This window comes from Catharus ustulatus, chromosome 14, assembly GCF_009819885.2.
Source record: "Catharus ustulatus isolate bCatUst1 chromosome 14, bCatUst1.pri.v2, whole genome shotgun sequence".
Lineage (NCBI taxonomy): Eukaryota > Metazoa > Chordata > Aves > Passeriformes > Turdidae > Catharus > Catharus ustulatus.
This window is the reverse complement of record NC_046234.1, coordinates 15,693,197-15,704,515: the sequence shown is the minus strand read 5'-3', so window position 1 is coordinate 15,704,515 and position 11,319 is coordinate 15,693,197. Positions and strand designations below refer to the sequence as shown.

Here is an 11,319-nt window from a genome sequence, read left to right as displayed (position 1 = left end):
ACCCTTGTGCAGGGAGCTGAGTGGGGCTGGGTGAGCCCCCAGCTCATTGTCCCTGTCGCTGTCACACAGGGCTCTCTGCAGGGACAGCATTTTGGGAAGTTCTCATTTATTTTACAGCAAATAATTGTCAGTGCCTCCCTTGCTTTTTGGGCTAAGCCTTTGTCTAATCCACAAACCCAGCATTTTTGGTTAAATCACACCAGTCACCCCCAAAATCTTTTAAGTGCCATGAGGTGGTTTCATGTTTGTGAACTCTGCATTTGCAACACATTTTGTTTTTTCTCTGGGCAGAGAGCTGGTAATTTCATTGAAGGGAAGCAAGAGGTACTGCAAGGTTCTGCAGCTCAGAACCTGAAGCTGCAGAAAGGCTTTAAGTCTCCCAGGAGTTTTTCCCAAATATGTTTGTCCTCATGCAGGAGAGGAGGTACCAGAATCTGCTCCTGGTTAGGATGGGGCAGCACTGCAGAGAAACACGTTTGCTTTTGCTAAAAGGTGAATGGCTCATGTTCTAAAGGAAAAGAGATGTGTTTGCCCAGGGCTGTGCCTTGGGGATGGGCACTGTGCCAGGTGCTTGGAGACCTCACCACATCTCCATCCTGAGCATTCCCTTCAGGGTGAGATGCTCCAACCCCAGGAGTGCCTCAGATCCATCTTTCACATCCCTGGAGCTGTACCAAACCTCTTGATTTGGTTCAATTCTGCCTTTCTGTGGCATGTCTGTTAAAACAGCTTTTTTGTGTGTGCCCAAGAAGGAGGAAAAGTCTTTTTCTTGAGTCTGAGCAGCAGGACCAGCATGAGAGATAATCCAGGAGCAACATCATGAAATTGTATTTCCTCTTGTCAGAATAATAAACATGTTTTTTGGTCACAGGAAATGGGGTGAATTACAGGAACCCGAGCCAGGCTTGCTGTGCCTCTCTGACTGTGTGAGGCAAAGCAGCCCCTGCAGCCCAGTCCTGGGTCAGCTCCAGCACCAGCCAGCTGGAATATTCTCCCCCTCCCTGCAATGCCTGCTTTCTCCTCTTGACAAGCACACTGAGGTTTTGGAAGGTTTGGATTTCACACGTGGGTTTGTGGAGGCCAAATGGATCATCTTGGACTTTCAGAAAACTCCAAGTTTTCCCTGATCTCTCTCTCTGCTCTGAGCTGTTGCTCTCTAGGCTGGCCCATCCTGAGTGACTTTCCCTGGTGGTTTAACCCCACAGGGTTCACCTCAGCCAAAACCAGAGACTTTCAGACAGAGTTATCTGATCCCCTGGATCCACCACAGAATTAAAATGTTGGGGGTGTGACCCTTCCTAATTTTGGGGAGCCTAAGGGAGTTCAGAGGGTGAGTGAGGCAGGAAAATGTGGGGAGCTGAGGTGCTTGGGGGTGCCATCATGGGATGGAGAATGTGATTCCTGATGGAGAACCAAATCCAAGGTAAGGTTATGGGCAGCAGAGCCACTGTCACTCCTGGACACTCAGCAGCTGGAGCAGGTATTCCCATTTTCCTAGGACACCTTCCCAGCCTCAAAATACTTCTAAATCTAATAGAAGTGTGGTAGATTTTAAAAATTAAATAAATAAATAAATATTCAGAGTGAAAACAAGCAACAAATCTGTTTCAGAATAATAAAAGTTGTGCTCCTTCGCTTGAACCCTGACCCCAGGAGGAGCTGATCCCACATGGTTTTTCCAGGTACCAGGTGTGACAACCACAAAACTCAGCTGAATTTTGCAAAACAGCCTTTATTTTATTTTATTTTTTTGTTTTGTTTTGTTTTGTTTTTTGTTGAGCATCACTTCTTGGGAAGCAAAACCCACAGAACGAGCTACAGATTTCCCGTAAGTTCCCTCAGCTTGTTTTCACCTGGCCAAGAGAGAAGGGTGAGAAAGTGAAGGGACAGGAAACAGCTCACAGGGAGGCTGAGCAAGGTCTATAAAAATCTTCAGAACAAGCTCTGAAACTGAAACCTCCTGCCCTGACAACTTCATACAGGGTGTAGCTTATGAGAGACTGCTGAACTGATAAAAATGGAATTGTGTGAGGTCAGCTCGGTCCGTGAGCATCCACACCTTTGGAAGGGGCTCCTTGCAGTGTGTAAACATTTCTTGTGTCAGTGACATCAGAGAGAACATTTCCATCGATTCCAGAGCATCCTGCTCAGCCCCAAATCATCATCTCACACCTGGGAGGAGAACCAAGAGAGCTTATTTTGTTTAATCAGTGTTGTTGCCTTTTAGAGGGAAATGGTTGCTTAAACCTTGATTCTTGGCTCTTTTTCTTTTTTGTTTTGTTTTGTTTTGTTTTGTTTTTTGTAAAACAGAGAAGAGGGAAAACACAATATACAGGAAATATTTGGCTGAGTTACATTTTAACTCAGAGGAATTGAGCGGTTGGAGTTAAAATACACATGGCAAGTGTTTCTGGTGTTTCTTTTGGTTTTGTAGCAACTGTTGCAAGACTGTACAAATTGTTCACATTCTTTTGAAAATAACTGATTTCCAAAGGCAGGAAATTGGTGGCTGCTCAGCCAAATCCATCCCCAGGTATCATGAAGTTACAGAGTGGGTGGACTCAGCTGAAGAGCTGTAGCTAATTAAAAATAAGGGGTAAATTAATTCTTCCTTGTGGCTGCTTTGCATAGCTACCTAAAAATGTAAACATTAGGATCATGACAGGACCTGGTGGAAAAAAAAATCACAGTAATTAATGAACTTAACTTCTGTTAAGTTCAGTGAAATCACCTTGGCAAGGGTTCCTCTCTTTTTTAAAAGATGCATCAACTGAACAGGTCGAGCTGAGCTTTTCTGGGGCAGATTCAGCTCAGGAAGCTCTGGACCACACACAGAAGGGAGTGAGGACCTGGGTGGTACCTCCAGCCCCATCAAACCCACCTGCACCGACCCCAGCACCACCACGGGGTGCCCCAAGGGGTCCAAAGGCAAAACCCACCTGGCACGTCCCCCTCACCAGCCTGGAGGGGAACAAAGTCACCTGGAGCAAGGGAAGGAGCCACTCTCTGGATGATTGAGGAGAATTTGTCTTGCACCAGCTGCAGGTGCAAGTTCTGGGGTGTGCCAGCAACCAGGGAGCAAACAGAGCTGGGTGAGGAGGGAGAGGAGGAGCAGAGAGGAGGGTGAGTGTGGAAAGGGGGAGCAGAGCTCACTGGGGACCAGTGGGATGCACCAAACCCAGGAGCACATGGAAACCACCTGCACAGCTTCACCTGTGCACAGACCCCTGCACAAACCACAATGTGCTCTGGTAGCTACTGGCCAGTTTTAGGTTCTTGTGTGGTTTTCCCAGAGAAGATCCTTCAGCAGTGTGTGAATGTGGGGTTGATCACAGAGCCTGCAGCTGGGAAAGCAGAAGAAAAACCTGGGACTTTCCCACCATTTCCAAGTACAAGTTTTTTCACTCCCTCCTGTGTGTTTTCTGGTCCAGTGAGGTCAGGTGGGGATGGCACAGGATGGGGACAATCACACCAATTGTGTCCCTCACCAGATTCCAGCACACCAGTCTCAGTCAGGGTTTTATCTTCTATACACTGAAAAAATTCCACTGTCCCCAAACCACCCTGGACAAACCTGCAGGATCTTCCACAACAGAGTTGGTAATGGAGAATCTCAGAGCAGTCTCAGATTTCATGGGAAGTACTTTGGTTCTTGTCATTCCTTCGACGAGGCGCTCTCTTTGCTCATGAGCCGGCTCCGGATGGCCATGCTGCTGCTGTGCCTGGAAATCTCTTCCTGGAACTCAGAAGTCATGAAGAAATAGATGATGGGGTCCAAGCAGCAGTCGAAGCTGGCGAGGCTCAGGCAGAAGGGCTGCGTGTAGAGCGTGACGGTGCTCAGGAAGCAGTCGGTGATGACATTCTCCTTCACCAACATGTAGAAGAAGAAGTTGATGTGGTAGGGAGCAAAACACACACAGAACACAATGGCACACATGGAAACCATCCTGAGTGCCTTCCTCCTCTCCCCGCTGTTCTCCTGCGGGATGTGGAAGCCGCGGATGGAGTCTCTCGTTTTCCACGTGCAGAACAAGATGATGACGAGCGGCCCCACGAAACCCAGCAGCTCTGCAGCACCGGTCATCAGCACCGTGCCCACCTTGCTGTCGATGGGCTTCACACCCAGGTCAGCAAAGCAGCTGGTGGTGTTGGCACCCAGCCCGTGGCTCCTCATGATGGGGAAGGGCACGCAGGCAGCGCCCACCACCAGCCACACCAGCGCGCTGATGGCCACATCGTAGCGGCGCTTCCAGCCCTTGGCCCGGAACGGGTGGTACAGGAAGAAGTAGCGCTGGATGCTGATGCAGGTGAGGAAGCAGATGCTGGCGTACATGTTGAGGTACTTCAGGTAGAAGCACAGCAAGCACAGGACGTCCCCGAAGGGCCAGGTGTGGTTGATGTAGTAGTAGATGCGCAGGGGCAGCGAGAGGACGTGGGCCAGGTCGGCCACGGCCAGGTTGATCATGAAGATGACGGCTTTGCTCTTCCTGCTGAGGAACCTGCACAGCACCCACAGGGCAGCACCGTTGGCCAGGAGCCCTGGGATGAAGATGAGGGTGTAGGTGGTGGCGTAGAGGCTGCTCTTGAAGGCGATGTCCTGGCGGGAGCAGCTCTGGTTGCTCTGGGTCATGGCTGGGTTGCTGGTGTAGGGCGGGTGGGTCATTCCTGTGGAGAGAAAAGCGGGATGTGAAGGAAAAGGCACTGCAAGAGCTGTCAGTGCTCGTGTCTGCGTTTCCCATTTGGCTGCTCAGCACAGGGCAGAGTTTTGGGAATGGTGTCTGCATGAAACATCCTGGAGTCGTGTTCAGAGCTGCCCTGTCGGAGATCCCGCTGCTCCCACGGGCGTGGGAGACCATTCCTGCTGTGTCAGCCCCAGGAGGAGCTGCCCATCCTTTGGACATCTCCTCAGGGCCTCCTGTGGCTGGGCTCTGGGAGCAAGGCAGGAATACACGGATGGAAGGTGGGCATATCCCAGCCCAACGCTCAGAGTGTGGGTGCTGAATCCTGGAATTATTTGGGTTGGAAAGGACCTTAAAGCCCACCAAGTGCCACCCCCTGCCATGGGCAGGGACACCTTCCACCAGCCCAGACTGCCCCAAGCCCTGTCCAACCTGGCCTTGAGCACTTCCAGGGATAAGTTGGTCTGTGTTGGGCATTATGTGGGTTATGTGATTCCCTCAGAAGACCTCATGGACTCACTTTCTCAGGGATTATGGGCACAGACCACAAGCAAAAGGGTATCAGGGAGTGGGCTTGGAAAATGTGACTGCTGTGAACACAGCCAGTGCTCCTGAAGAGTTCTGTTAATGTATTTAAGCTGATGGAACACACAGAGACCTGGTCACGCCACCAACTTCTATTTCTCATCACCATGGCAGCCTCAGTCTGACTCTTTTTTCCGTCAGATAATTTTACTGTTTGGGTACTGCCAATTTCTGCAAAATGCCACGTGTTGAACTGCTGGGCCACCTTTCCCTTGCCAGCTTTTATAACTGGGACCAGTGAGTTTGGTAACTCATCCTCAGCAAGGCAACACAGGCAGGAGGAGTTGGGGTTTATGGAGGGTTTCCTCCCAGCTTTATAATTCTCATTAGTGATTCCCTCTCATATTGAATATAACAGTTAAAGCTGAAAATCAGCTTCATGTGGCACTGCAGACACTGATTCACTCCTCTGACTCATTTCCTGCAAAAGGCACTTGCCAGAAAAACTGTCTCTGTAGGTAGAAATTAGTAACTCCTACTCTGCTACTAAAGCTTTTTCCTTGGCGTTACCAGAAGAGCTGAGTTCAGAGCTCTGAGTGACACAGAGCACAAATAGCTGGGGTTTCAGCTCTTCATCCTTGTGGTGCTGCATTTGGCAGCTCATCCAGACTCTGCTGCCATGGGAGGGTTGGGATTCAGCCCCCAAAACGTGGCAAGGTCCCACATGGGACATGGGCAGCGAGCAGGGTAACCCTGCTCCTGCAGGCTCCCCAGACTGATTCTTGCTTTTCTTTCTCAGCTTTTTTTCCACTATCCCACAGCCTTCAAAAAGCAAGGTCTGTGTTTATCTCCTCAGCAGCCTCAGGTTTAGCAGCTCCAGCTGCTCCAAGTGCTGCCCTTGGGGAGCTCTCTGGTTTTGGGGATCTCTCTGCCCTTTGGGGAGCTCTCTGCCCTTTGGGGCTCTCTGCCCTTTGGGGATCTCTCTGCCTTTGGGGAGCTCTCTGCCTCTCCCCCTTCCTGCACCAAGGTGCTGGATCCCAGCCCCTCAGAGCTGCTTTTGTCCCTCCAGCTCCCTCCCAGTGCCCTGAGCTCTGGGACAGGATTCTCTGCTCCGTGTTCCCCAGCAGCCCCAGCCCAGGACAGCACAGCCCTGCTCCTGCCACGACAGCCCCATGAGGAGGGAGGAGGCTCAAACTGTGACAGAAACACAGAAAAGGATTCATCTGGCTCCAGGATTTATCTGCCCTGAGAAGCAGCAATGGAGAGCTCCTGCTCTCCATCCCTGTCAGGACAGGGAGTGAACAGGGACTGGCATGGGGGGTTCCTCCCCAAAGAGGGGTGGATGTGGTTCCCTCCCCTTTCCAGCTGTTATCCAGCTGGCCATGCCTTGTCTCTGCTAAAAGCCCTGCCCACTGCCCCTTCTGTCCCTGCAGGTCACCCCTTACCATTTTCCAAGTCCTCATGTGCCTAGTTTTCCTTGGATAGCAAAGCTGGAAGGAGCCAGCTGGATATCTAAGATGGCCATTCAAACCACACAGGACTAGGTACATCTGCAAAATGCTATATTTTAAAGACACTTCTATAATTAATTATCTAATTAAATTATCTAATTAAATGCTGGCCAGTGTGTGCTTGCTCTTCAGTCCAGTGAGTGACAGCAGCCAATTTGCTTATCAAGGTCCTTATTTACAGCCAGGCCTTATTTAGACCCTTCCAAGCCAGAATATTCTGTGGTTCTGTGACTTGGCTCTCATGTGACACTGAGGACAATTGGGGTGATGGGGTGAAGGTCTGCTGACTCAAACTGGGCTCTGCCCAGAGGTTTTTGGGCAAACTTGTGTCCCTGGAACACGAGGGTGATGCTGAGGGCTCACTCTCCATCCCAGAGCTCAGCTTGGCTCCCTGGTGGGACAAACCCTGCCCAGGGCAGGAGAGCTTCCCCCTCACCCATCACCTCCATCTGCTAATTGTCCACAAGGTGTCAGAGTTCATCCAAATCTCATTTCTTGGTCTCTTTAAGCTATTTTTCTCACCCCCAAGTGTTGACACAGTGAGAGTTCTCATGAGTCCACCTTGCCATCATTTAGCAAGATCCCAAACTGAAAACATCCAGCGTTGCTGAATAACTGATATTAGGGGGGAAAATGCACCCAGGAGTGGGCCTGATGATCTTTAAATGTCTTTTCCACCCTAAATGATTCTATTACTCAAATTGCAGGTAGAAGAATCCTGAAAAGCTGCACTTTGATAGAGATCATGGGGCTGGCTGCAGCTTGGAGCCAGGAGATTCTAAAACCCATCCCAGCCCCACCACCCAGCTGACCTAACTCAGACACTGGGAACAGGAGTCAGAAAATTCCCCTCTGCATTCAGGGAACCCAGGGTCTGAGCAGGGGGACCTGGCTGGCAGTGCACACAATTAATACATGGCCACAATTAATACATGAATTACATTAATGACATTAATTACTACATTAGCACAATTAATATGCACAGGGTGGTGCCTGCAGGCTCATCAGCAGGGCCCTTTCTGAGGATGAAGGATTTCATTACAAAACCATAAAAACATAATGAGATTAAACCATCCCTTTAATCAGAATGCACCCAGGCACAGGGCACTTCAAAATTACTGCATTTCTGCATTTCCTCTCACTTTGGCTCAGACTGAAGCTTAATCCCACACTAACCTCTTCTCTTCCCACTTGTGCACAAAAGCAGACACTTGGGATACCACTGAGGGTCCTAAAATGACATTTCCAAACCCTTCCCTGCCTGGTGGGTGTGCAGCAGAGGCTGCAGCAGACTGAAATTTCCACTAGATTTTATTTTATCTCTCATTTACATCCTGCAGACGTGGTTCCCACTGCAACATTGCTTTCAGACTATGAATTTTTAAAAAAAAAACAGTATCAAATAAACACACTGAGATCCAACCATTATTTTTGTATTTTTGTGAGACTCTGATCCCTGATGTGCTGCAATAAGGATGTAAGAAGTGAGCATGTTATCACTGGAGCTTTGGAAGCTAAGCATAGCATTCCTAGGCAAAAGATGTTCATTGGGCAGGCTGAGAAGCACAGGGATGTCATTCCAGAGCTCTGGATCTGAGGTGCCCATCAGAGCCAGGCTAATTGATTTAATTGAGGCATGGCCATGACACCAGAGTGAAACCTCTGCACTCAGCATGGAACATTCTGCAGTTAAAGGTGCTTTTTTTGGTTCTCTTTCGCAGAAAAAGAGCAGCTCTGTGGTCTCTGCCACGCTTTCATTTTGCAGCACTGTTTGAACTCCTCCCTGCAGCCCCAGCACAGACCCAGCATCCCCCTCAGGCTGGGCAAGGGCTGTCCCACAGATGCCCTTCCCTCAAGGATGGAATTGCCAAGGCTGATGTTGCTGGCACTGGGGCCAGTCCCAGCACTTTTACTTGGCACCAAAAATACGAACCCCAAAGAAAAGAACCCCACTGTCCCTGCACAGCTCCTGCTGAGGAATCCCCTCCTGCAGATCCTGACTCACCTTCTGAGAGATTCCCTCCGGATCCACCTGCAGAAATCTCAGATTCAGGGCCACCCACTCTAAATCCTGGCTGTGAGCACCCCAGGGGCTGTTTGCTGGGCTCCCAGCACAGCTGGGCTGCTGCTGCAAGTGAAGGCAAAGCCAGCAGGAAAGCACCTTGTACAAAGCACAGCTGGAAACCTGCAGCCCATGACATGAAGTCAAATTTAAAACCTGCAGCCCATGAAGTCAAGTTTAAAACCTGCAGCCCATGAAGTTTAAAACCTGCAGCCCATGAAGTCAAGTTTAAAACCTGCAGCTCATGAAGTCAAGTTTTAACCCAGAGCAGTCTGATTAAGAATTAAAACCACCTCAGGATTCTCATTAGCAAAAGCAAGTCCAAGCAATCCTGCTATTTTTGGTCACCTTGTGTCCCCTCACTATTACAAATTTCCTCCTGTTGCTGCTCACTCACAGAGCCTTAGATGGCACAAAGATGTGCAGCACATGGATTTTATTTTATGGCAACATAAATCAACGTTGGAAAAAAAAAAAACAAAACAGATTTGCATGCTACACTTACAGACAAGTACGACTTTAAAATAAAATATATTCCCAGAGGGATCAGGCCCTATTAACCACCCTGGAGAACATTTGGAGCTCTGCTAATTGCCTGACATTTGTTTGTGCAGGCGCTGCCTGAACTCCTCCATGTGTTCCCCCACTGGCACAAGGGGGGAGCGGCTGCTGTGCTGCTGCAGGGCTCCCAGTGCCACAGATCCCCTCCTGGCAAGAGCCACCCGCCCAGGAAAAGCCCGAGCAAAGGGAGGTTCCTGCAGGAGCAGCACAGCAAGGTTCTGGGTGCAGGAGAGGGGTAAAGCAGCCTTACCTTGGCAGGCAGAGCCGTGCTCAGCGCGGAGCTCCCCGAGCTCTCAGGAGGAAGTGCAGTGTCCCCTGCACCACTGTTTACACCCAGGGGACCTGGGTGACATCACGGTGCCACAAAAGGTGCTGCTGCTTTGGCTGTGGCTCCAGCCCTGCCCCCAGCCCTGCCAGTCTGTCCTGGCCAGGTGTCCCCACAATGTCCCCACAATGACCCCACAATGGGGTGAGGTGCCTTTGTCCCAGGTGTTTCCTGTCCTGTGGCTCTGCCGGGTTCACTCAGCACCCACTGGGAAGATTCCAGGTGGAATTGGGTGCAGAGCACTTTTGTCCCCTCCAACCCTTCCTCCCTCCAACCCTTCCTCACCTCCAATTCTTCCCCTCCAACCCTTCCTCCCCTCCAATTCTTCCTCCCCTCCAATTCTTCCTCCCTCCAACCCTTCCTCCTCTCCAACCCTTCCTCCCTCCAACCCTTCCTCCTCTCCAACCTTTCCTCCCCTCCAATTCTTCCTCCTCTCCAACTCTTCCTCCTCTCCAACCCTTCCTCCTCTCCAACCTTTCCTCCCCTCCAATTCTTCCTCCTCTCCAACTCTTCCTCCTCTCCAACCCTTCCTCCTCTCCAACCCTTCCTCCCCTCCAACCCTTCCTGCCCTCCAACCCTTCCTCCTTCCAACTCTTCCTCCCCTCCAACCCTTCCTCCTCTCCCAGCACAGCTCAGAGCAGACCATGGAAATGCTCCCGAGGTTTCTGCCCTCTCCTGCTGTGCCCTCCTGCCCCTGGGGCTGAGGACCTGCTGCTCTGCTCCAGCTCAATCCTCCTGCACGTGAGGGCTGACTTCCCAAAGGCTTTTTTTAGCACGGTGTGAGCCTTGCATGACATTTCTCCTGAACTAAATAAGTCCCCAGCTCGGTTTACACTCGCTGGATCTCCATCCAGCTGTCCCCAAGGTGGCACTTCTGACATTGCTTCAAGGAAGGGGCACAGATCCAGCCTCACCTTATCCCAGGGGATAAACACACAGCTGGGGATACAGCTTTACCCCTTGGAGGATCTCACTGCTTGGATTTTCAGAAAGCCACCAGGAATCTGCTCTGCCTTTCTGGGAACTGGCTCTGAGCCCTCCATGGCCCCATCCTCAGCAGTAACTGCTCTGCTGTGGTTTGAGATTGTGAGGTCAAATCTCCCAGCAGCTGCTGCCTGACGTGGGGACGATGCAAGTGTCTGACAGCTCAGAAACCTCAGCTAGCCAAAAGTGATGGTTCTCATTCACATGAGCACCCCCTAAATGCAGAGCTGTGCTTTCCAGACAGTCTCAGTTCCATCACTTGTCAAAGGAGGTTGGTGGAAGTTGGGAGCTTGCCAGGTGTTTATTTTGAAAATATTTATATGGACCTTGTGAAAAGCAATAGTGAGGTTTTGGCTGGTGCTGCAGTGTTTATCAGCACATCCTGTTTAGCTGATTGCTGTTGTTTTTTTTTTTCCTCAGCAATGGAAACATATTTGCTGGAATTTATCCAATCACAAAATTGTCTTTCACATAAAATCACTGCACTCTGCAGCCTGGCAAGCTGAGAATTTGGGAACAGCAGTTCCCTGACTGACCCCACGAAAACAAACATTCACAGAATCACAGAATCACAGAATCACAGAATCATGTCATGGTTTGGAATGGGAAGGAGTTTAAAGCTTATCCCATGGACAGGGACACCTTCCCTCAGCCCAGGGTGCTCCAAGCCCC

At 50.4% G+C, this 11,319-nt stretch overlaps 1 protein-coding gene across 1 annotated transcript; it reads right to left on the bottom strand.

The window, feature by feature from the left end:
- Positions 1–1,745: 1,745 nt before the first annotated feature.
- Positions 1,746–9,915, bottom strand: LOC117002703 (putative P2Y purinoceptor 10). The gene is made up of 2 exons (XM_033072037.1): positions 9,589–9,915; positions 1,746–4,665 (listed from the first exon to the last, which is right to left on the bottom strand). The coding sequence occupies exon 2, from the start codon at positions 4,661–4,663 to the stop codon at positions 3,656–3,658; it is 1,008 nt and encodes a 335-aa protein (XP_032927928.1). The 5' UTR covers positions 4,664–4,665; positions 9,589–9,915; the 3' UTR covers positions 1,746–3,655.
- Positions 9,916–11,319: the final 1,404 nt, after the last annotated feature.

Excerpts from the sequence above, each read along its gene's own strand:
- LOC117002703 (XM_033072037.1), bottom strand. The coding sequence starts at position 4,663 with ATGACCCACCCGCCCTACACCAGCAACCCAGCCATGACCCAGAGCAAC.